Raw genomic sequence first — 26,911 nt, 5'->3', positions numbered from 1 at the left:
AGTAGATATGCTATGAATAGCCTTCTAAATCTAACTTTGGCAGGAAAACATTAGTCTCATTATCTCCAATTTTGATTCAGATAGAAATGGCTGTATATCAGGTGTAGAGCTGATGCTGCTGCAACAGGGCCAGCGTATGTTTAACTCACAAGTAAGAGACTGCTGTTGCATCTACTTACCAAACAGAGTCCCAGTTCTATTCCTTTCTTGGTTATGCTCCTCTCTCTTTTTCCCCCCTAGGATATCCAGGTATTTTTATCTGAGGTGGTGCTCGTGTAACAGAGACAAATATTTTCTCAGCACCGGACACACTTGACGCTTTCCCCAGACAGCATGTGCATTATAAATGCAATCATTGTCATGTGATTCTGTGAATGTCACAAGTGTTTGCCAGCTATAGCCTTAGAAACAGTGATGAGTAACAGAGACCCACCCTCGGTGCCTTTTGTATACTTTTTATTCACATGTTTTTGTCATGTTTTGACTCGTTGTATCTTTCCACACTATGAATACTCAGCATGGGAATACACAAACCACACTGTTATTTTCCAGTGAGACTTTGTAGGGTTCATTCAGTTTCTATACACCCCTACTGTTCAAATTCAGTAGATCTTGCAAGATCTCTTCCCCCCCAATAAAAACAAAAACAAAAACGCTATGATCAGCAAGAGGGCCAGCTGTCTATTGTAAGGCAACACCTCTTTCTGTCCACAAAAGCAGACCAATAGAGAACAAGACCTTGCAATTCCAGGATGTTCAGTACTCACCTTAAAGCTGGATTTACAGGACTACTATGTGAGGTGTATAATATACCTGGAGATGTACTTGTCTGTCTGGGTTTTTCATTTGCATGGAAAAGCCTATGAAACCTGAGTGTTTATAAGCTCAGGAGCATCGGATTGCGACCTGAGAGCCACTTGGAGATGCCCAAGGATTGGAAACTGCTAAAACAAAGCATGCCACTCTCTACCATTTTGGTTTCATCACTGGCACAAGAAGATGCATCATCGTGACCAAGACAGGGAGACCGCATGCTCGTATATGTAACAAGGTGGCTACTCTATCCCATATTTAAAGGGTGGACTAAAGTATAACATATAGGGAATGCCACTATCTTGCCAGTATTTGAGGGGATGCAAATATGAGTGCCCATGACTGTTGGTTGTAGTGATGGTGTTGTTTGTGGTGTGGAGATGGAACAGAAAGAGATCAGGCTTCCCCATTTCCCAAGCACAGATTAAAATACAGTGGAGATGCAGGCCAGTTGCTTATGATCAAATATCACGGTACCAGGAGATCAATTTTTGTGTAGCTCAATGGCTGAAAGAGGCAGTTTGGGAGGGGAAAAATACACAAAGCAGCATTGAAAGGAGGCACTTTGGTATAATGCAGGATCCAAAAGGCAACTATGCGAAGCTATCGTAACATTAATCTAAGGCCCCTGTAAGAAGCAACATCTGAGGCTTCTGGATTGTGCCCCTTAAATTCTTCTAAACAAATACCCCATTACATCATCACAAGGGCCAGTTCAATCCAGTAGTCCTTGAACCAGTTCCGATGATATTTCCAGAGACAATGTAAGCACAATCTCTATGCAGATCTTTCTACACTAAAATAATTGTGTGCTGCCCATCAAGTAAGTAACAATTTATCACAACCCTTGCCAGGGTTTTCTAGGTAAAAAGTACTCAGAAAGGGTGGACCTTCTTCTGGTGCTGCTTTGACTGTACAGCTTGCCCAGGGCTATACAGGTTGGCTTTTCTTCTAGGAAGCATAGTGGAGAGTCAACGTCCCAATCTCTGTATTCCAGCTTGCTGAACCCTCTCTCTTTATACACCCATTTACTATGTGCAGCTCGGATATTTTAAAGTTATTAATTCCTTGCCAAGGCCAACACACTGCTGGCTGTCATTGCCTGGGCTTGAGGTGAAGCTGCGCCTTCAGGCCTTGAATTGCTGTGCTAGATCACCGTTTCAATGAGTCATGCTTCCCTCTGGAGATAAGGGCATTGCCAATGGATGCACTTTCTTCTTTCTGATCACTGTGAAGGACCATTATGTACATGGAAGAATGGCATTTTATGCACCCATACACACCTCCTTTTTTTCAGAGGTCCATGTTCTCTAAAGTCAGTTTCACATTCATGACTTTCGAAGTTGTTCTTGAGTGATTTAATCAACATGACAAGCTGCTGGAAGCCATTTTTGACGACCACCAAGAATTTTTGTTCAGGTGTTTTCCCAGACTCAACTCCAAAACACACAAAGATAGATAAGAAGTACCATTAGTATTCAAAAACAGTGGCTACATTGGTGAACGATTCTATATGCAGACCCAAGTCTCTTACAAAACTGCAAGCTTTCTCAATTACAGTGGTAGATGTATATGCCTTTCCTTTCAAGTACTTGTTACCCTCATAATCTGTCTTTTTGAGAAAAATTGATAGCCACATTCACAGCACTTTGAGAATAATGCAGGCCAGAAACAGATGTTAGGAACAGCCTGTAAGCAGAAGAGAAAAGTCTTAACTAATGCGAATATTTGAGTGTGACAGAAGGGACCTTCTCTAACCTCCGGAAATATGCAGATCAGATTGTTTTGTTTGATGGCAGGTCTCTATGATTTAAGCATAGGATTTGTTTTTTGACATCTCATTTCACAAACATGGAAAGATTACCTGAATCACTTCCTTGCAACATTAATGTGCTTTCAGCTCTAATTACTGGCTATCTCTAATGCTGCTTCTGGCTTCACATATTATTCTTTGGCCCGAGTCCAAGATTCTTGCAGAATTGATACTTTTACACAATGTTATGTGCTTGCAGAAGGGATTTGTTGTAAGGAGGGGGGAAACTGTGGCCAATGAAATTATCTTTTTCAGCATCTTTTTCTGCAAGCAGTTTTGGGTTGTTTTCAAACCAAACGTCATTTGTTATAAGAAAAAATCCTAACTGTTTTGTCAGTGGAGCCACAGTTACTGGTCCCACTGTGGAGAGTGGGTGATCATGGACTTTGCCTCAGCTTTTTGATGAATGATGTCGTGCAATCAGACTCTTGAGTTATAGACAGTGTACCTTATTAAACAATATTCCTAACAATAAAAAACAAGTTTATTCAAAACAGCTGCTTTGGGATTTGATCTGCCAATTCCATGGCCTACCCTTTTAGAGAAAAGTGAAACTTATTTATGGGTTGAGGGCCCCAGACCATCCAATACTGCCTGTGCCTCTCTCTCTCTCTGTGTGAATCCCCTACCCATAGAAAGAGGAGGAGCATAGAGAGACCACTCCCTCCGGGGAGCATGTTAGTAGCTTGAGTTACAGATCCAAAGTTGGGGCTCTGTCCTGCTAACCCAGTCCTCTTCCCCTTGGGGCTGAACTGAGAATAGATGCCTTCAGCGGTTGAGGAAGAAAGACTTAATACTCTGGAGGAGGTGATATTTCTGCTTCTGCTGCCGAAGCTTTTTGCGGATGATGGGGATCCAGACAAGCCCACAGACCAGTAGCATGAGGCCTAGTGACAGGAAAGCTGGTCCACACAGTTTAAACACATTCTTGGTGTTGTTGTTGTTGACAGTATTGTTTTGGTCTATGGTGAGGCAGGTCAAGCTGGTGATAGCCACTCCAAAGAGGAAGACTGCTCCCCCCACTGACAATACAATGACCGGCTTATGATAAACATCCCACTTGTTTGGTGGGGGAGTACTCCATCCAGACTCGCTGCGGGAACTGATGCACAAGGTGCTGGCTGTTTGGCTAGGCAGCAGATCCTTAGACTCAGGGGACTTCTCGGCCTCCTCGGCTTCTTTTGGTTGGCTTTCCATGGCTACCAGTTTTGCAGGCTTGAAGGATTCAAATGTCTAGGAAAGGGAGCAGAAGACAAAGTGCCAGGTTGTTTGGGTGGTCATAGATATGAGTCTCCCACCCAAGCTTTCAGGGAATGCTTTTTCTGTGTAGCTTATGAAGGAGGAATGAGTTAGCTGTTTCAGACATATCCCAGGTGTGAGTCAGACGGCCAGTTCCACCTTGGTGCTTGGCCGATTTGCTTTTTCCCAGCATGATCAGTCCTCAGTGCTTCTGAGGGAGCATAGTAGGTCTATACATATTTTTAGTGCCAAACCTGCTTTAGAAGTTCAGTCACCACATTTTTTTTTTGATCCTGTAACCTTCTCAGTTGAGTTAGAAAGAACCTGTCTTTTGGATTATGGCAGGTGTGCAAAATCCCATTTAATCTCTACCCCCTTTCCTCTGTAGCTTAGTACCTGAGACTACTTTCTGCTCCCCCAGATTGTCCCTCAAACTGAGCAATGGTGGGTCTCCCCAGTAATCCCTGCATTGCCATAGAAATTTCAGGAAAATGCCTCCCATTCCCCAATGGAAAAGCACTTGGTCTCTTCAGTGCATGAGACTGCAGGCAGCAATGGAAAGTAGCAAGCTTGTTCCTTCAGCTGGCAGGGTGAGTCCCAGGACCTCAGCAGATGCCTAGTGGCATCAACTGCAGGTGGAAGTCTGCTCACAGGGATGGTCTATTCATTGAAAAGCTCTGTATTGCCTTTCAGCTGTTCTGTTCAAAGACTGTATAAAAGCAACCAGGTAGAAAAATAAACATTAAAGTACCAAGTCCCTTGCACTGGAGGGAAGTAGTGACAACATCAGTCAATTAAAAACTAACTTCTGACTGACTCCAAAATGTCATGAAAAGCTGGGAGAAAAATAGGGCCTTCCACCCATCGTTGATGGTGTCCTAGCTTTCCTGCTGCAGTGCATGGTGGATGGTGAAAATTGGTGACAGGGTTTAATGTTGCATTGGTGACATTATAATATTAGTTACATTCTGTCCTGTGCTATTCGGCTTGTCTCCCTGGCCAGGTGGCTGCTTTGTGCTTTGCCTTGCCTCCAACAGGGCCTTTATTCTGTAAACACAGTGTGACCTGGAGTGCTCTGTTCCATAAAGGCACCAGATAACCTAAAGGAAAACACATCCATCTATTTTTCCCAAGAACATCAGTCATGTCACACTGCATCCCACTCCAGTTTCTGCTCTTCACACAGGATGCCCACAATGAGCATAGCATTTGCAGGATTTAAAAGCTAAGAACTGAGAAATCATAATGGAAGTGTAAATCATGAATATTCCAGTGTTCAGTTGGTGTGTCCCTAGGACATGGACACAGAGAATCCATTCAAGCTAGCATACATGGTAGGCTGCCTTAACTTCCACCCCCTGCATATCATCTGCCTGAGAACAAGAGGTCTCACACCCACACTATGATCCTCAGGAGAAGAGTTGCTCTCCTATGTATCATTGACACAATCTGGGATCTTTCTGCTGCCATTGATTTATACTATTTTATACTGTCTTGTATATGGCTGCTGTGGGGTGTTTTTGGGGAGGGGTTAATGTCCCAGCTAAGTTATTTGTTTTGAAAGAGGGAGGGAAGAGCAGGGTATGACAAATCCATGATTTATAATCCTACTTCTTTGTGTGACAGACAAACAGACATGCTACTAACATAGCGGGAAGGAGTAAAAGAACACCGCCACCTTCCACAGGCACTGAAGCAAAGCAATCAGCATCCCAATTACTCTTGCAGTGAGGATTTATATAAAGTCAGCTTCCAGTTACCTTGACCCTCACTGCTATTGTTGAATTGTATAACATTAAAACAAAGTGGTAATGTGAACAGCCTGGCAAATGCGTCCTTGTCAGTGGGAGATTAATAACAACACATATGGACTGAGATTTGTCTGGCGCCGACGCTGATGACATTTCAGCGCCAGGTCAAAACCTTCCTGTTCCAGAAGGCTTTTAATGGAAATAATATCAGCTGTTGGTCCGATAGCAATTTTTATATATATTTTAATTGCATTTTCATTGTTCTGAATTTTTATTGTATTTTAAATGTTGTAAGCCACCCAGAGACCTTTGGGTAGTGTGGGCGGCATATTAAATAAATAAATAAATAAATAAATAAATAAATAAATAAATAAATAAATAAATAAATAAATAAATAAATAAATAAATATGGAGGCATGTGTAATGGACAAATCTACTATGAATGACTGTTTAGCCAGCACACTAATATATATTCTTAGACTCTGTATGAGATAATTCTAAATTACCCCCTCTATACCCAGGTTTCCCTTCATCTGCAATAGAATAATGCTGGAGAGGGACTGTCCTTTTTCTTGTTGTTTAGAATGGCAGATGTGTCATGAGACAAAAGCTCTCGTACCTAACAGGAGAGAATGCTGGTAAGTCTAGACTTATGAATGCATTGAACAGGATTTACAGAAGATTCCCTAGCCAGCTCTTGAGAACTCCATGCCAACTTCTTGTCAAAGTCAAAAGTATGATGCTTGAACAATAGCCTCAGAGCACTATAGTATATAACACTCCTTGTCTGTTCAACCTGTGAAATCTGTCACAGCTAACAATCCCTATGTAAAGGTATTGTTTTCAGTGTGAATCAGAAGATTTATTCTGCACAAACAACTTTTGCTTTCTGGATATCCTTTAAATCCTTTGCCCAAGAAGCACACATTGTGTTCAGAAGAATTATTCTTTCTTCTTTTTTTATTGAATACGCAAGCAGGATTGAATGCAATAACTTTTCTCTCAGAAAAAAATTGTAGCAGACATAGGAGTCTTAAGACTGAAATACAGTATAACAGTTCCAATAAATAAATGAATGAAGTCTTAAGGACTTGATTCATCTATGGAATATATCTTCAAACTTTAAAAATATAGCTCTCTTAAAGTCTAGAGCATAAGCAGATTAATAGTCATATTCAGTTGAAGCATTCATGCTTACCCGAGCAGAGTATTTCCTGATGGCTTTTATCTCCCTCTTTTGTACATAGAAGAAATGTAGAAGAATAAAGCTTGTGGAATCAGACAACCTAATGTTTCCAGGACTCATTTTTATCTGCCTGCTTTACCATGAGTGAAAACATTGTTTGGTTCTCATCCTCTGAAGAGAGATGAAGTAAGTTTGGAAGCTATAGCGTCAGCAAGCCAGCCAGGAGACCAGATGGATTAAGTACTTGATTCACCTTGCCATTCCTGGTGAACCAGGCAAGTAAATGACATATACCTTGATACCCAGATGAACTTGTTTGAGTGTCATACTTTTGACCTTGATGGTCTCAGTCTGGCTTGTGGGCCCCTTGGATTTTGTAAAAAAAAAAAAAAAAAAAAAAAAAAAAAAAAAAATAATACCAGTAACCCCAACCAGAGGATTTAAGCATCCCTTCGACATAATGTCGATAGTCTGAACTTTAGTGAGCACTTCACAATTTTTCAGTGAACAATCTGCCATTTCTTCTGCTCAGCTTCTTTTTCCTTTAGGGGCTTGTCAGCAAGAAGCTACATGTTGCTCTCGAGCCAGTCCTACACTTTGCAAGCATGTGGTAAATACATTCTGAGGTTTTAGAAGCAGAAGACTCATGTTTTGATAGCCTTGGGATTACTAGGAGATGGGGGACATCCATTTCATTAGAGGTAGGGAACATTTTCCTGCCCTGAATGGGGTTACACTCCCCCTAAGGGACAGGGTCTGCAGCCTGAAGGTGCTCCTGGACCCCAGTCTAACTCTGGAAGCCCAGGTGGACTCAGTGGCCAGGGGCGCCTTCCTTCAGGGGCTGCGGAAATTGTAACAGCTATGGCCCTACCTGGACGAGCGGAGTCTCATGACAGTTACACTGGCAACATCTTGTATAGATTACTGCAATGTGCTCTACGTTGGGCTGCCTTTGAAGATGGTCTGGCAACTGCAGCTGGTCCAGAATCGAGCTGCATGGCTGGTGACTGGTGGGGCCGCTAGAGAACACATCAAGCCGATTCTGTTTAAGTTACATTGGCTACCAGTTGCTGCCCGGGCCCAATTCAAAGTACTTGTTTTGACATATAAAGCCCTAAATGGCTTAGGCCCTGCATTCCTGAAGGACCACCTCCTTCCACATGAACCTACCCAGCAGTTAAGATCTAGCCAGGGGGCCCTTTTGAAAGAGGTAAGAGGGACGGCTTGTAGAAAAAGGGCCTTTTCAGCAGCTGCCCCCAGACTATGGAACAGCATCCTGAGTCAGATTCGTCTGGCGCCGACACTGATGACATTTCAGCACCAGGTCAAATTTTTCCTGTTCCAGAAGGCTTTTAATTGAAATAATATCAACTGTGGGTCCTGATGCCAATTTTTAGAGTATCTCTTTTAATTGTATTTTAATTGTTTTATCTTTTTATTGTATTTTAATTGTTGCAAGCCGCCCAGAGACCTTTGGGTAGAGTGGGCGGCATAGAAGTTAAATAAATAAATAAATGTGTCTCACCAGATGTTAGATTACAACTTCCACCAGCCCTAGTCAGCACTTAGGAATAGCAACGGGCATCGAGAGTTGCAGTCCCACAGCCTTTCAACAGCTACAGTTTTCCTGTCTCTGCATTTACACTGGGAGCGAGTTATGAGGTCCAACTGTTCTTTATTCTTGGTGGCCTCCTTTTTCAGGATTCCTGGGAAGGTTCCAGGCAATCACCATGCTCTATTTTCCCACAAAGCTAAGGCACCTTTATCTCCCACTTATAATCAACCTATATGCCCCTCCTTTCTCTACCCCTTGCTGCACCTCCCCTATTTGTAGAGTCATTTCATGTCCTGCAAGGTCAGATCCTTTCCCTTTCCCAGCAAGACTTCCTCAGACTTACAGAATTGGGAGAGATGAGGCTGAACACAGAAGCATTTTCTTCTGAATCAAATTTTGTAGGACCAGGTCCTGGAGCTTGCAGTGGCCTTACAGGCCCTTAAAATTCAGCATTGCCCTCTGCTAGAGGAGGGCACCGAAATTGTTCAGGAGCAGCCCTGGACTATTTTTCCAAGGAGTCAAAGAGATGAAACTGACATGCAGCCTCCCAATGTCAGAGGTTACCTTCCCTCCTCCTTTGAAGAAAAAGGTTTAGAAAACAATGGGGTCCAACAGGAACCCCTTTCAATGTCAGAAAAAAAAACAGACAGTTGATGTGACCCTATTCTAGAGTTTTCTAACTTTTTTAAAAAAAAAACAAGTTTGAAACAGACTAGAAAAACATTAGGATTTACAGTCCCTTTACTAGTTTTATTATGCTCCAGCTTTCTTTATTTTTGAGAAAACAAAATTAAAACTACAGAAAACAGTATTAAACTGGTATTGAGAAGTATTCTGATGAAAGAAAGGGCATGGAACAGTCCTGAGAACCAGGAATAGAGGAGGTGATAACAAGTGTCCATATCACAGCCATCACATGAATGAAAACTGTGGAGGGAAGAGCCCCCAGGAGGGTTAGACACTCCCCCAAACATGTTTGTGTGTGTGTGTTTTTGGGCTGTAGAGTCAATTCTAATTTATAGTGATCCTAGTAAGATTTTTCAGTATATGTAAGACATTTCAGGGGTAGTTGAAATGGTAACTCCCTCATGAGTACCCATGGCCAGGTGGAGATTTGAACCCAGGTCTCCTGAGCCCCAGCCCAGCACTCAACTCCCCACACTACAGTGACTACAGTGAAGCATGAGTAATCAATAAGAATTCCATTATCACCTTACAGCAGAGCTATTAGAGGCAATAATAGGAGATTATCATTTGGAAACACCTCTCTGAAGCTAATGAGTCTAAAGGCAAGCAGGAGAGAAGGGGAAAGGAGGAGAATGGGCTGGGGAAAGGAAGAGTCTTCCATCCCTGATACAAGACGCTGCATAGAAAGCCTCTTCCACTGGTTTCCTCCTACATGGGACTGGAGGGGAGGAGGAATTATACCAGCGTCAGAAGCTTGGTTTTGGGAATTCCTAGGCTAGGTTTGATCTTGGGCACAGCTGTATTCTTTGTTGAAGCAGGTCGCCTGAAGGCATTGTGCTAAGAAGCCGATGTGTCTCATGTTCTTGCTGGCTATAACCCAGTGGTAGAACAGGTGTCTCATGTGTCTTGGGCGTGTGTGCGCGTGCATGAATGAACTGACTCTCCACTGAGCCTGAGATTTTGGAAAATTATAATGACCAGAATCCTATTACTGTTTTACATTTGCATATGGAAATCATACAAGTTTTAGGGGCAAATTGCTGCTCATTAACAGAGTATTGACTGTGCCTAGTTGTATGGTTGGGTGCCTGGAATGCAACCAGCACCTCTTTAATGAGCTATGACTTACACAGTGTCCCTTACAAAAGGGATACATTGGCAATAGGATGCACTATCTTTCAATAGTTTTACAACTTTACAACTTTTCGAGTTGTACACGATCTACATTTATCAGCAAGATTTCTAGCACCCAACCAGCTCTAGCGCTCTTACACTACAGTGCTGTCTAGCTCTGCTAATAGATGTTCAGGCAGGCAGGCAAGCCAGACATGTGATCCAGGCTAAAGCTTTGTTCCCCTTCCATTTGGCACCTTTCAAAGAAGTAAATTGGAGGAAGTTAATTCTTTACATCGCTGGAGCCACCTAGGGAGATGGAGGCAGCAGGAGCTTCCCATGTGATCTTCTGACCTTTCCAGAAATCCTTTGTGAGATTAAAATGCCTTGCCTACCTCTAAAGCCTTCTAGCTTGAGCGTTCTTTTCTGTCAACGTCTTAGTGGCCTTTTTCTACCGACAACTGCTTGGTCCTTCCAGCCATTAGTGCTGCTGGCCTTGCCCCAAAGTTGGAATGAGAGAGTATTGGCAATCTGGCTGAGTGTATTGGCACCATAGCGAATGAATTCCACACCTCTTGGCAAGTCAAGATGCAAAGAGTTGTGATTCTTCTGCTGCTTGGTGTGGATTATCTGCACGTAGAACTCTTTAGATCAAGAAGTCCCTAATGCCTTGGTCAGTGAAGTAACCTGCCCATAATTTGGGTGCCCAGCAGACACAGACACTTCTCCTGGGGTGCTTAACCTCGTGGTGTCTAGTCTGCATGGAGAGGAAGTGGTGACTGAGATCCATCTTCAAATGAAAGTGTCAGTGGCCTGCCCTAGAATGAGAAGGAGGGGGAGCTACCCAGGGCCCTGTGCAAAACCTCCAAAGGTTTGGTCCCCTTTGCTTTCTTCTGTATCAATACAATTTAAAAACAAATGACTTTTTTTTAAAAAAAGAGCAGCAATATCACAATAGCCTAGCCCATACAAGCCTGAGGTCAGCCCAACTTAAACTAGGGGGTAACCCCTGTTAGTCAGCCATACCCCCTCCTTTTGAGGTGAAATTGCCACAGAAAGGGGAGAGAGAGAGAGAGAGAGAGAGAGGGAGGGAGAGGGAGAGAGAGGGAGAGAGAGAGATTCAGCCCAATAAAGTTTCCCCAAGTTGGGGCTTGGGGTCTGCACTGACAATCATGCTTATGCCAGGGAAAATGGATGGGATTCAGAGGCAGCTGTTTAATTCCATTTGAGTTTCCCTGGTGCTGAGTGCATCCTAAGGGCCAGCCCCCTTCAGCCCTTGTGAAAAGTGAATGTTATGCCAACTTCAAGGGTTATTAAATAGCTCCCAGGAAATGCAAAGAAATCAGGTAAGGATCTTTCCAGGGCATGAGGCGTGGGAGGCACATTAAATTCCTCCAGGGTCCTGAGGAAGCGTTTGGAGCAAATGCCTCTGCATCATAGGGTCCCCCTCGCTGCTGCTCCCCTTTACGGCGACCCCCTCCCAGCCACAACAGCAAGCAGTTCTACTTACATGGATGGCCAGAGGCTCCCTGCAGCTGCCTCCCTGCGCTGTATAGGCACGGAATGTGTCCTAAGTGGATGTAGCGATTTCCTAAGTAGCTTTCCTCCCAGCCCTCAGCTATCCCTCCCTGATATCATCTGCACTGAGTGCCTCATAAACTGTGGAGCATGTTCCAGCTCAGATGAGCTCACCCGCTTAAGCAGCCAATGGCTCGCCTTAACCCTTTGCACTCTGAAGCTCCAGCAAATGGGGATGAGCTGCAATACAAGTCATTTTCTTTTAGCAAGACAATCAACTCTCACAGGGGCCAGGGCTATGCTCCAAAGGAGGACATGTGCAGGAGATGGGACAGCCTGGAAAGGTTGGGCAAAGGAAGGAGCATCAGTGGTGTGGAAAGTGGCTGTGAACAAACATTTGCATGCATGCCCCTTTCCTTCACATGTATTCTCATCTGTGGTTCTCACCAAGTCACCAGATACACCCTTTCTGTTTCTGCCAAAGGAGAGAAGAACAAGTTCTTGTTTCACATACCCAGTGTTTCTAAGCTAAAAGAGGGAAGAGAAGCTGGGCCACCTGCAGCCCTTTTGAGATGCCACCTTCATGGGGCTTTGCTCTACTCCCAAACTATCACCCAGCATCTACTCCACTTGGCTGAGAAGACTTGTCACCATGGGAACTTGTGCCAGAAAAAACTCCGGCCTTCCTTTCTACTCTCCATCTCCTTTTCTTACCGTATCATGCCTCTTTAGATGGTAAAGCTGAAGTCAGAGACAGTCTTTTCTTTGGCACAGAAGCCATGCTGAAATCGGAATTATACATGCCATAACTATACAACAAAAATAATGGTTTTAGTTTAGCAGCATCTAAGAAAATCTGTTGGAGCAGAACATTTTGGACCATAACCAATGAGCCAGACCCATTTTTAATGAAAACCAGCACTCTCCTTGAACTAAATAAATAAATAAATAAATAAATAAATAAATAAATAAATAAATAAATAAATAAATAAATAAATAAATAAATCCCTACTAAGTGTGAAATAGGAAAGGTGTGCTTTGATTAATTTATGGATAAACCCTTCCCTTCTGCAGACTGGCTGATATGTTATTATCAATAGAAAAACATAGAGACTTGGATATTGATTGAGGGAACAGGTATGATTGGTGTCACCATGTCATCCATTTCACTGGACCCTACAGGTCAACACAGGCCACAAAAAGTTGCCAGATATATTTTGGTGCTTCAAGATTTCTCCTTCAGATGAAGAATAAATTCGTCCGAACATCAAAGAGTGAGAAACTTCATTTCTTCATTTCTTTCTCCTGTGAAGAAGTGATTTAGCCATCTGATATGTGTCTCTCATCCAAGATCCTTCTGTTTCCTGAAAATGTGAATTATTCGGAAATAGGCCAATATTATATGCAGAGATAAAAAGCTACAAATTAGAACACAGAAGTAGATTAGTATGCTTAATTATCTCCTGGCATGTGGCTCTATTTCTGAGCAAGCCCATAACAAATGCAATTTTGCTTCCTCTGTGCCTCCAACAGCAAAGAGAACGTGTTCCTTCTAATTTGGCCAGTTGTGTTGATATTCAGAGAACTCTCTGGATAATTTTATGCTGTATCAAGAAAGCTCATCTTACCATCAAGAAATGGGAACACCATATCCTCTTTAAGTAATGTGTTCTTTTGTCCAGACATTTTTACGGGTAGCCATTTATCTGAAATTTAAACCCGCTGCCTTTTATGTCACAGCCAAATTAGACATGATGTCAGAGATATGTAAATATATCTCATGACATCTTCTGGTTCTTGCTAAAATAAGCACTGTGGAGAAGATTTGAAAAGAGCGGTTGACACACACCAATTCCCTAATGCAGGGGTGAGGAGCCTTTAGCCCATCAGCCCCAGCCAGCATGGTCAATGACAAAAGATTGTGGGAGCTGTAGTCCCAAACATCTGGAGGACCATGGGTTCTACATCCCTGCTGTAATGTGATTTCTCACAACACACATACGCACACACCTAAAACTACTGTTACCTGCAAAGAGGTAAATGAGCACCCATGGTAAATTAGGATCAAGCAACAACCAATATTTAGCTCAGAACCTGGTCTCATTTATCACATCCCTTAAACCAGTGGTCCCCAACCTTGGGCCTCCAGATGTTCTTGGACTACAACTCCCAGAAGCCCCCACCACCATCTCTGCTGGCCAGGATTTCTGGGAGTTGAAGTCCAAGAACATCTGGAGGCCCAAGGTTGGGGACCACTGCCTTAAACAATAATTCAGGAAAGGATCTGCTGTGAGAATGTTTGAGGGGGGACTGGAAGGATCATGAAGGTCAATGAGTAATGCTCTTGGAAACTAAGGTGGGAAATGCTCCTTTACCCAAAGTGTATGTGGAGGGCTGAACATCAGATGACCTTGGCTGGGCTACAGACAGTGGGTTATGTGTTTTAAAATTCAGAGCTGAACAGGCAGGATGTTTGGGGGCAAAAGTCTGTGTACATCTCAACAACTCAATGATTAGAACTATAATCCCTTTCATGTTCTAGAGACATTAAGAGTTTTGTGTCTGAGAAATCAGGCTTGCAAGTGAAGGGTATGCTAATAATTTGAAGATAAATCACAAGGCGAAACAAGCTGATTTACAAAATACAGGAATTCTCTCTTCTAATACTGGGCTGCAATGTGTGCTTGGGCATTGAGTCAAGAACGAATCTGGGGATGAAGGGAAGGCTGATTTAGTGGGTGGCAGGGACCTTGGGCAATTAGATGGGCAATTTACATGTTAACTTATTACCTTCCATACAACAGTGAACACTGGAAATGGTTTGCCAACTGAACCTCATCTCACACACATAGCCCCCTTTATAATACTAAGAGGATAATCATCTGCCTGACCAATGTTTTGTACATGCTGCATAAATAGTATCAGTGGGAAAGAGATGCCCTCTCAGATGTTGCTAGACTAAAACTTCCATCAGGACCAGACAACAGGATCAAACCATGGGAACTGTATTGCGATGACAGCTGGAGGGACAGAGCTTCTTCTTTTCTGACGTATAAGGAGTTTGGGCTATGGGAAGAATCTCAGCACGAGGGAGAATATGATGGCATGAGACTGGAATGGTAGGCTTCTTTGTCTCTGTATGTATACATTTCATGCAATCCACTTAGAAATAGAGGGTGGGGAGTAAGTAGACTAGCATCCAAGTCTAAAATATTCATGTACATATGTCTTTGAGTTATGCTTTCTTCCTTCAGATTAAGCAATCAGTTCACAGAAGGAAATGTTCTTCTGGTGAATTAGATCAATGATTCCCAACAGACTGCATTTACTAGAAATCCTGGCCAGCACAGCTGGTGGTGAGGGCTTCTGGGACTTGCAGTTCAAGAACATGTGAGTTACACAGGTTTGGGAACTACTGACTCAGATGAAAAGCTGCAGCTGTTTACAGGCTTTCAGAGAGGAGAGTCAATGGGTATGCACTTATTAGTTTCGATGGTTCTAGGTTATTACCAATATCAGGGGCTCTCTGCCTCTGTAGACCAGCTGCTGGGAGAACATAAGGGGGGGGATCTTGTTGCACCCACACCCTGCTTGTGGGCTTCCCAAAGGTTTTTGGGTGGCCATCACAGGACTGCAGTGGGCTTAAGCAAACCTTTGGATGGCTCTTCTCATGTTTTTCTTGTTCAAAATAACAGCAAACTGTAACACAATGATTGGGTAAGTCTGGCATTTCATTTTTTCAAGGAAAAGGTCTTATGATCCTTTGCCACAGCTACTCAGTTAATAGCACGCCATCAGTGAATGGTTTTCCCACCCCCATCCCAAATTATGTGCTCTGCAGTAGGCCTCCTGGCCATGGGTTCATGGTCGCTTGAATAGAGACCAAACACACACTGTATGAAAAGGCTTACTGGATCATTCTGAGTCCATGTGGTCCACCGTGCTATCTCTCATAGTGATCAAACAGGTGATTCTATAGGATAATCTCAAAAGAAGGCATGAATCTATCTATCTATCTATCTATCTATCTATCTATCTATCTATCTATCTATCTATCTATCTATCTATCTATCTATCTATCTATCTATCTATCTATCTATCTATCATCTACCTACCTACCTACCTACCTACCTACCTACCTACCTACCTACCTACCTACCTACCTACCTACCTATCTATCTATCTATCTATCTATCTATCTATCTATCTATCTATCTATCTATCTATCTATCTATCTATCTATCTATCTATCTATCTATCTATCCATCTATCCATCTATCCATCTATCTATCTATCTATCTATCTGCCTGCCTGCTTGCCTGCCTGCCTGCCTGCCTGCCTACTCCCTGCCTTCTTCCTAATACCCCCCTGGGTGATTTACATAAAAATGCAATATCAAAAGCTAAAACAGTAAATTATTTAAATATTTAAAAAGAATTAGTAACATTATATTTAAAATGTTAGGTAAATGCATGATTAAAAACAGATTTAGAAGCAACAAAAAATAAACAACCCTGTTCATTGTTTCCTAGACTAGTGGGTCCCCTGATGTTCTTTGACTAACACTCCCAGAAGCCTTCACCACTAGCTGTGCTGGCCAAAATTTCTGGGAGTTGCAGTCCAAGAACATCTGGGAACTCAAGGTTGGAAACCTCTGTGAGTTCACTCAGGAAAAGCCTGCTTGAAGAAAAAGGTCTTTGCCTGCTTTCAGTTGTACAGCAAAGATGGGACATCCTTCTGCTTTGCTTCTCCACAGCTAGTATTTGCTCCACCTACTGATTCTGCTTTTTAGCCACAGTCCTCAAGGTTATAGGTAGATCATGAACTCAGAGGTACAAGGGCTCTGCCTGCAAGCAAAGCTACAAAGGGATGGAAGAGCTTCAGAGAATATTTCAGACTATGGCAACATTTTTAAACAGCAGCTGAGAGTCACTCTAAGAGCCTCTCACCACGTTGACTAGATTTGCCCAGAAACCCAAAAAGTTATATTTTTGGACTAAAACTCCCAAACATCAACAGCTAGCATGGACACTGGTCATGTTGTGTTTTTTTTTTGGGGGGGGGTCTGGGAGTTGGAATCAAAAAAGTAACTTTTCCAAGTTCTGGATGTGCTCCAATGTTCTAGAGCAGTGGTTCCCAACCTTGGGTAATCCAGGTGTTCTTGGACTGCAACTCCCAGAAACCCTGGCCAGCACTGCTGATGGTGAAGCCTTCTGGGAACTGTAGTCCTAAAATACCTGGTTTACCCAAGTTTGGGAACCAGTGCTATGAAGGATATCCACATCAGCATCAGGATTCTGGCCTATTTTTGTTTTAAAACTACCTTTATATTAAAAATGTTGGTTTTATGCAAAATATACTTCCCCCCACAACATATAGGATTCTTGCACCCAGAACCCATGAAAATTTAATGCAAAACAAGGCTCAACCTGCCCTATCCAAAACATTGCACTAAAGCTCTCATAATCTTGATGAACAGACAGAAGACATCTGAAATGTCTAATTTAAGAATGAGACAAAGAAAGATTTACATCCCTGTCTGACCGTGACAGTTTGATTTGGCTCACTTGCTTACTGGCAAGAGAAACTTGCTTGAAGTACACACTCTTTCCCGTGACGACTGGTTTGGACTGCTGCTGCCATCTAGTGATAATACATTAAGCAGAACCAACATTGAGACATAGACTTATGATGATGTACAGCTGGCTAGGAGCAGACCTCAGAAGTGGAACAAGGTTGGAGAGAATGAAGTGGAGGGGGAAGGGACAAGGCAAAATATTGCACCACTTGAAAGACTTAACAGATTTATCTCAGTGCCAACTCTGTTGAGTCAAAACCCACTTCTTCACAGGTCTCTACTTATCGTTATGGTGGTTAGAGTCACTCACAGGTGAGGATACATGTAATAGACACGTGACATGGTTCATTAACACAAGCATAGGACTGTCAGGCTGTTAATTAGCAGATCCTAGCCATGTTGATAAGATGTACACCAGGTTGACTGCCATCTCCTGAAAAATTAAGAGTTATTCTTGAGACAGAGGTCAACATCTATCAAAGGAGACAACTGTTTTATACTCTTAAGATATTACAGAAATGCAATTTATTAATATTGGGGCGTGCACTGGCACCAAAATTCAGTTTTGGAATTTGGATTCAGAATTACAGCCCTTTGGATTCAGAATTTTTTAAAAACCCTGGAATGTTCAGATATCCAGAATTCCATTACAGTCAATGTGGATCCTATATAGACATCATTTTTCCCATTTAAAAAAAAAACAAGAAAGCAAAACATTTTAAAAATATTTCCTTGTATCTTTTGACACCTTCCCAGTTGTTGTGACAAACAAAAAGAGTACACCAACAGCCAGCAGTGTCTAGGTATTAGGAAATGACTACAATAGATGTACTAATTGAACCCTGAACAGTGGAAATGCCAGTATGAAATGCCAGCAGCATAGAGGAAAGAGAGGGCAGACTGACAGGTTCCATTGGGAAATGGGCACCCTGGGCAGCACTGGCAGGCTGATTGGTTGTTCAGGATGTCAGCTGGTAATGGGGTGCCAGTTCTGTCACAAATCTACAGAAACCAGTCTTCACCACCAGAAAGAGTGGCTGGTCATGCGGAGCAATAATTTCCCCTAGGTGATTAGTAATCCTGGCATTTTTATATTTGCAGAAGGCTTTTCCCTGAACCCCTCCAAGCTCCTCCAGGGTAACCTGAAGCTTATTATTGAAATATGGCTGTGACATTTGCTGCCTCCCACCTCTTGCTCTTTGCCCATCTAGCTCCCTGCTTCCAAGGGTTGGTGGTCAGCCTCTGCCCTCTGATGACTTTACAACAAGGAAGCCACTTGCCCCCCCCCCCACAATACCCACTTCATTTGGCCAGCAGTAATGCACTGTGCTGAGCCTTCAGGGGGCTGAGCATGCTGTTGTTGGAGAGGTGACCCAGGTCCAGCCCACACTTGAAGACCTTCTTGCAATATATGCACTCAGCTACGTGAGCATCCATTGCAGACTGTTAGAAATGCTTCCAGATTATCAACTTCTTGGGAGCTCCAGTTTTTGACTGTATGTTTTTAACAGGGACCTGGTGGGGCAAGTACAGCTGGAGGGGCAGGGGCGATTCCAATGTCACATGGTTCTGAAATAGGGCTCACTTGAGTCCCCCTCCCCCCCAGTCTCCTCTCCCGGGTAGGATGTGTAGGTATCGGGAGGGCAGTTTCCACCAACCAAAAGGCTGCTTTGCACAGCTAGTTGATTTTTGAGCAGAGACAATATAATGATGTTGCATTTCAATAGCAATGTAATAAGTTGAAACAAAGTTACTTTCCTGGGGTGATAAGTTATTTTTAAGAGGCATTTTAAGTCATCATAGATGCATTTTGCCAGAATTTCGTGCCCCCCCCGTCATTCTCTTATTAACCCCAAGTCCCCCATCCTCTGAATTAACAGAAGGTACGAAAAAAGTATTGAGGAACACAAGTACATGGTCAATATTATACCATGTAACAACAGTTGGTTACTTTCCAAAGAATGAGGACAATTACTTTTTAAATTAACTTGCCAAGCTCAGGGCAGGGCGTAATGTAGCCACTGTTCTTTAAGTTTCAGCTACATTAAAACCTCAAAGAAAGCCCCTGGAATATCCCTGAAGCCCCACAAACACGGACTATTGGCAGTAGAAGAAATCCAGTTGTTTCAGAGGATAATCATGTTTTCCAGGATCCCCTCCTCCCTGAAGATGAGGGTGTAGATCTGATAGTGCTGCCGAGCACTGGGCCCCATGGGGAGCTATAACCACACCTATATTTCTTTTGCCATGGGACAAAAAGCAGCTTTGCTGTCTAAGTGGTGGGTGGGTGGACTGCAGAGAGTGTGTAGATGAGAACATTCATCCCCTCCTCCCCAGTTCTGCAGTTGCTCCAAGGTGAGCAGATGTCGTCCTTTGTTTGAAGGGTCATCTTGTCCAAGTTGGGCAGCCCTTCAAAGAGCCATTAAGGACAGTCATGGCAAAGGAGAGCAGCAGGGCCATAACACAGCCCCTCAAGAGTTAGCACCTGGGCAAAAGCCTCCATAGGCGAGGACATCTTCCACTGAAACTGTAGAAGTAGCTTCTAAATACAGAGGTGTAACTGGCTGTGTTGGTTCTTTGGGCAAACAGCACTGTCGCTCACCCACTCACCATGAGACATGGGCATGAGCTCTCCCCACCATCAAAAAGGAGAAGAATATGAAATCCACCCTGCCCCAAAGAAATAGAGATGTTATGCTTAGCACAACAAGGAAAGGAAAGGGAACATGGCCAGGAAATGCTGCCATTTATTTTCCTAACCCTCACCTGTAGATCATCTCTTTAACTGTTATTATAACCATAGGTCAGCCATGTTATATATATCAAACTAAAATATAATAAATCATATAGTATTCACAAGTGATACAAAGCAGACTGAAATTCAAATTGCAGTTAAGTGTAAGTTTCTAATCTGATTATTGCGGTAATTTAACTATCTGTTTTCCTATTATACAAGCCACTACACAGAATTTTGTAACCTTTGCTGTAATTCCACTTGAGGAATTGGAAAGGAAAAAAAAATAGATGTAACATTTATTGAGTGCACCTGGATAATGTTTTAATAAGTAGATTGAATGAATCTTTATTTAAAAAAATGGAGTACAACACAACGTGTTCTACGGATTCCACCATACCTGACCATACCTGACTGGCAGGGGCAAAAACATTGGTTGTAAAGGATTTAAGAGTATCTTCCCTCTAGAATGGCTGAAGGCAGAGCACTGAAATGGACCAGGGTGAAGCTCTCCTATGTTTCACAAGTTCTAAATCCATACAGTATTACTCAGTGGCTGGGAATCACAGTAAGATCTTACTGTGGTTCCCAGCCACTGAGTAATACTGTATGGGACCCATGCTCTGTCAAGTTGGAGGCTATATCCCAGATCCACTTCCTAATACATAGTCTCTTTGACTTTCATAAATCCCTAATGTAACAAGGGACGTGGTGGCGCTGTGGGTTAAACTGCAGAAGCCTCTCTGCTGCCTGGTTGGAAGACCAACAGCCATAAGATCAAATCCATGTGAGAGAGTGAGCTCCCATCACTTGTCCCAGCTCCTGCCAACCTAGCGGTTTGAAATCATGTAAAAAAGCAAGTACATAATTAGGTACCACCACGGTGGGAAGGTGATGGTGTTCTGTGTCTAGTCATGCTGGCCACGTGACCATGGAAACTGTCTACAGCCTGGAAATGGGGATGAACACCGCCCCCTAGAGTCAGACAAGACTGGACTAAATGTCAAGGGGAACCTTTACCTTTAATGTAAAAAAGCTGGAGGAAATATCCCATAGGATGACAATGTTCCTACTACTGCTCTTGTCCAGCCTAAGGTTATCTATTAAAATCAGAAGTCCTAAACCAATAGGATTATGTTTAAACTTCAGCCAAAGATTATTTGAAACCACACACTAGCTTCAAGTGGGTAGATCATTTCTACATTTTGGTGCCCTGGAACAAAGCCCTAGATGCTCCAAGCAAGTTGCAGCCCTGCCTAGGTGCTGACATGTCTCAGTTAACAGACTGAAATTTTATCTGTGGTTACTTTTTGGCAATATGTAGGCTACAAGGCATATGGCCAGGTTTTTCTGTGCTGTTTTACTTTTATGCATACTTAAGCAGAAACAAAACAATACAATACAGGGGAGCCAGGTTGGATCCATGTATGTATCTCCTATAGTTTTGGTTACTTCAGACTCTTACAGGAAAAATGTGTTAAGAAGGGACACAACACTGTGAGAAGGAAGGAAGGAAGGAAGGAAGGAAGGAAGGAAGGAAGGAAGGAAGGAAGGAAGGAAGGAAGGAAGGAAGGAAGGAAGGAAGGAAGGAAGGAAGGAAGGGTAATTGGTTGTTGTGGGCTTTCCGGGCTGTTTGGCCATGTTCTTAAGGTTTTTTCTTCCTAATGTTTCAGCAGTCTCGGTAGCCAGCATCTTGAGAGGACAGGAGTCAGAACTCTGTCTGTGCTTTGTTGCAGTTTGTTGGATAGTTGAGTATTTATAGCTGTGGGATCAGCTTTTGTCCTTTTCAGGAGATTGGGTGATTATGGTGATCAGTGTGTTTTTGTTGTGTGTGTATTGTTGTGACAAGGGGGGGGGAGAGATGATCTGTCACTGTGATTGATTGGTTTTGTTAGCTGGTCTTTTGTGTGCAGTGATCACTGGTTCGTGTGGCTGGGTAGAGTTCATTGACCTTTTGCAGGCTGTATTTTTCAGTGCTGGGAGCCAGGCTTCATTGAGTTTTAGACTTTAGGGTAGGGTAATTCCTTGCTTTGCCTATTTCTCATTCCTGCTGCTTTCTCCTCCTCCACCACCACCTTTCTGCTGCTTGGAAAATGAGCAGTCTTGTTTCCATAGCTAAGCATTCCCCACCTCAGGGCTGGGGACTGTTTGACACGTCTAAGCCAGTCTGGCCCTTTGCAACTGTGTCTCTTCCCTCCTCCCAAGTAGGTTTTCTCTCCACCTAGACCTTTCTTTCTGAGCAGAACCTCCTAGGAGGAACCAAATGACTGCTCTTTGGTTTTCCTGCTCACTTTGCTGCCATCTTTGCTGTAGTGCACTTGGATAGATAGAGGCAGATAGAGTGGTTAGGATAAGGTTGCAAGGGTTATTTGTAGTGGATGACGAAGAATCTCGATTACAGAGACCTATTGACTGCCTTTTGTCTACTGTAGGTTCCTCCACAGGAGAAGGGTTTTTGAATGACTTGCAGACCACTCTGAAAACAAGAGGATGAAATTTAACAGTGCAAAGTTCTACACCTTGGGGGTGGGACTCCAAGTTCAGTTACAAGATGAGAGATACTTGGCTCAGGACTACTACAAGCGAGAAGGATCTTGGAATTGTTGTAGACTACAAGCTGAATATGAAGCAACGGTGCAATGTGACTGCAAAAAAAGAAAAGAAAGAAAAAGAAAAGAAAAGAAAGAAATGTTATTTTAGGCTGCATTAATAGAAATGTAGTCTCCAAATCCCATGTATTACTAACCCCTCTCTATTTGGCACTGTTAAACACCTTATTGAGGGTACAGTGTGCAGTTATTCATACCACACTTTAAGAAGGATACCAACACACTGGAGCAAGTTCTGAGGAGAGCAACTAGCATGATCGGGGGACTGGAATATGAGTCCTATGAGTAAAGAGATTTGGAACTGGTCATGTTTAGCCTTGAGAAAAGAATACAGAGGGGAGATACAATAGTACTTTTCAAATATTTGATAGGCTGTCATACAGAGGAGGGGCAGGATCTCTTCTCCGTCATCCCAGAGTGCCGAACATGTGCTAATGGGCTCAAGCTACAGGGAGCCAGATTTCAGCTGAATATCAGGAAAAACTTTCTAACTGTTAGAAGAGCTAACAATGGAACAAATTACTCCAAGAGGCGACAAGTGCTCCAACATTGGAGGCATGCAAGAGAAAATTAGAAAGCCATCTGTCAGATATACTTTTATATGGATTCTTGCACTGAGCAAGAGGTTGGACTTGATTGTCTTATAAAAGGTAAAGGTTCCCCTTGACATTTTTAATCCAATCATGTCCGACTCTAGGGGGCGGTGCTCATCCCGTTTTCAAGCCATAGAGCCAGCGCTTGTCCGAAGACAGTTTTCCGTTGCCACGTGGCCAGCGTGACTAGGGAACGCCGTTTTACCTTCCCACCATGGTGATACCTATTTACTCGCATTTGCATGCTTTCGAACTGCTAGGTTGGCAGGAGCTGGGACAAACAATGGGAGCTCACTCTGTCGCGTGGATTTGATCTTACGACTGCTGGTCTTCTGACCCTGCAGCACAGGCTTCTGCGGTTTAGCCCACAGTGCCATCACATCCCCTTTTGTCTTATAGCCCCCTTCAAACTTAATTATTCTATGTTGCTATGATTCTATAAACAATTATTCAGGAATTAAAGTGGTATGTTTGGATACAGGAAAATAAGGACAGAAGTCCTGTTCTTTAGCACAGCATGTTGCAACTAGAATAGTCTCTTTCGAGGAGTTCACTCTGATTCAATGGACCTACTCTAGGACAACTTACTATGCTAAGCAACAGGATTTCAGCCAAGGAACCACAGCGACTGCCAGGAGATGTGAAATACTGTATCAGTCCTTCAAACAGCCACTAGGTGGTGATCTTGATCTACTAAGAGGCCCATGATTTAGCAGGGAAAAACTACTGTTTTTCTCAGAGCAGAGACCTGCTGTTATTTGTTGCTATATGCCCTCAGGTTGTTTCTGACTTGAGATGACCCTATGAATTAAAAACTTCCAGAGGTCCTATAATTAACAGCCCTCCTCAGATTTTGCAAACTAAAGGCCATGCCTTGTTTTATTGAGTCAATAAATACTGGGTCAGGTCTTTCTCCTTAACTTCTGCCTTGCCTCCCTATTGCATTATTGTCTTTTCGAGTGAATATTGTGTTATGAAATGCTCAAGTTATAATATCTTCTATTTAGTCATTTTTTCCTCTGGTGCGAAATTTAGCTTCGATTCAATCTATAACCCACTTTGTCTTTCTGGTGGTCAATGGCATCCATCCATCTTTTCTCCAAAATGACATTTCAAATGTTTTTAAAAATCCTGTCAGCTTTCTGAATCATCCAGCTTTTATGTAGCAAACAGCAATAGCATAATATGGATGGTTTTGGCCTTACTCTTCAGTGATACATCCTTACCCTTATCATTCTTTTCTAATTTCTTCTTAGCTGCTCTTCAAAGTCTCAAGTTTCCACCTAATTTTGTGGTCGCAGTTTTTACTTGATTGCAATCTGAGGTGAACTAAAGAAAATATTCAACAGTTTTGATTCCTTAAATCAGCATTAAAGTTATACAATTCTTCTGTAATCATTATTTTTGTCTTCCTAATGTTCCATTGCAATACTGCTCTCACATTTTTTCCCTTAAACCTTCATTAGTAGTCAAGCCTAGCCACTGATTTACTCTGCTAATAATATGATATTATCTGCATATCTTACATTATTGATGTTTCTACCACCAATTTTCATTCTTCCTTCTTTAGAATCTAATCCAGTTTTTTGTATGATATGTTCTACATATAGATTGAACTGATAGGGAGATAAAATGCCCTCTATCTGCTACCTGTGCCTGTTGAAAACCATTCTGCTTAAACTCAATGTTCTTGCAGCCTTCATACAATGGGGGCTCCTTACCCTTTCAGAATTTACTTTTTAATGGATTTTCCTTTGGCTGAATTTGCTGCTTTGGTCTCACAATGCAATATGTCACCTGAATTAGGCTCCTTAGGGTTTGAAATGCAAGGCACATATTTTAACCATCCCAAACTATGTGTGAGAGGAAGAATGGATTGTGTCTCTGGCTTAGGCCTTGCCCCTAGTAACAGTAAGTCTGCATAGTAAAAAAAAAGGTTCTCAATTCCTGATTGATTCATTAATTGGTTGGTTGGTTAGTTGGTTGGTTGGTTGGTTGGTTGGTTGGTTGGTTGGTTGGTTGGTTGGTTGGTTGAACTTCTACCCCATCCATCCATCCATCCATCCATCTAGTGGCAAACCAATACTCTGGGTGGCTTACAACAGAAATAAGCATAAAGCAAATAATGAACATAAATTAAACAAACAACAGAGACCCTGTGAAACAAAAAACACAGGGCCAGCACAAAATTAAATAGTTAGCTACATCAGAAAGGGCTAAGGTTTTCAAAGGCCTGTGGAAAAGCCATATTTTAATTTGCTTTCTAAAGCTAAGGTGGGTAAGAGCCAGACGCACCCTCCACCAAAACAAAGCGTGCTACTTATATACCGCCCCATAGTGCTTCAAGCATTCTCTGGGTGGTTTACAAGTTAGTTATGCAGGCTACACATTGCCCCCCCAGCAAGCTGGGTACTCATTTTACCGACCTTGGAAGGATAGAAGGCTGAGTCAACCTTGAGCTGGCTACCTGGGATTGAACCCCAAGGTCGTGAGCACAGTTTTGGCTGCAGTACAGTGGTTTAACCACTGCGCCAGGAGGCTCTTCTCCAAAAGAGTTCCTCAGTGAAGTGGCCACCACTGAGAAGGCCCAGTTCCTAGTTGCTTGGGGTGGCCCCCTGCATCATCAAAATCTGGGAGGTGTGGGTAGGATGGGAGGTTGGTCTGAGGAAGAGGTGCTCTGTAAGGTAGCAATTTAGACTAAAATGCTTCTATAAAGAGTTACACAAGTCAAAATGCACTGTGCAACAATTCCGTCTTTTTGTATTCTTGAAGGCTTTCACGGCTGGGATCTGATGGTTGTTGTGGGTTTTTTGGGTTCTTTGGCCGTGTTCTGCACAGGGAAGCCATTGAAATCCATAAACATCAACAGAATTTCAACAAAAAGGAAGAAGGCCTAAAACTTAACGTGGCCTGGCTCCCGATGTTGAAAAATACCGCCTGTAAAAGGTCAATGAACTCTACCAAGCCACAAGGACCAGGGATCATTGCACAAAAAAGAGCAGCTAACGACACCCATCAATCACAGTAACAGATAATCTCCCCCTCCTTATCACAACAAAAAACACGCTGATCGCCCTATTTCCTGAAAAAAGACAAAAGCTGTTCCCACAGCTATAAATACTCAACCATCCAACAAACAGCAACAGAGCATGGACAGAGTTCCTACTCCAGTCCTCTGAAGATGCCGGCCACAGAGATTGGCGAAACGTCACGAACAACCTTCAGAACACGGCCAAAGAGCCCGAAAAACCCACAACAACCAATTCTGTCTTTTCCTCTTCAGATTCTTCTTTTTCATTATGAACCACAGATTTTTTTTTTAAGATAAGCATTTTGGGAGTAAATCAAGTAATGGGAAAACTAATGACAGCAACATCTGAATCCCCTGTCAGTTTCTATGAGTGAGGCAATATGGCTGCACAATAAAAGAGTCTCACACACACACACACACACACACACACACACACACACACACACACACACACACACCTACCTTGAAGATCAGTGACTTCCTCTGTGCAGGCAGTCCTTCCAGCAGGTCACTATTCCACATAACTATTGTCAGGGAGGCTTGTACACTATTTCGTCAACCTCATTCCAAAATTGTGGTGAGAGCACCCTCTATGTTCAGTTTGCAAGCTGCCTATGGTCCATACTGTTCTGTTAATTTGCCAGCACCCATCTGTGTACTCAGCTAGAGCTCCATGGGCTAAGATCCCAAG

At 42.8% G+C, this 26,911-nt stretch overlaps 1 protein-coding gene across 1 annotated transcript; it reads right to left on the bottom strand.

Annotated features, from left to right (window-relative positions):
- Positions 1-439: 439 nt before the first annotated feature.
- Positions 440-11,791, bottom strand: PIRT (phosphoinositide interacting regulator of transient receptor potential channels). Its single transcript, XM_020796288.3, has 2 exons — positions 11,668-11,791; positions 440-3,859 (listed from the first exon to the last, which is right to left on the bottom strand). The coding sequence occupies exon 2, from the start codon at positions 3,821-3,823 to the stop codon at positions 3,395-3,397; it is 429 nt and encodes a 142-aa protein (XP_020651947.1). The 5' UTR covers positions 3,824-3,859; positions 11,668-11,791; the 3' UTR covers positions 440-3,394.
- Between the last annotated feature and the right edge of the window lie 15,120 nt (positions 11,792-26,911).

Source organism: Pogona vitticeps, chromosome 2 (assembly GCF_051106095.1).
Source record: "Pogona vitticeps strain Pit_001003342236 chromosome 2, PviZW2.1, whole genome shotgun sequence".
Lineage (NCBI taxonomy): Eukaryota > Metazoa > Chordata > Lepidosauria > Squamata > Agamidae > Pogona > Pogona vitticeps.
Note: the sequence above shows the minus strand (reverse complement) of the source record. Positions and strands in the feature narration are given on the sequence as shown.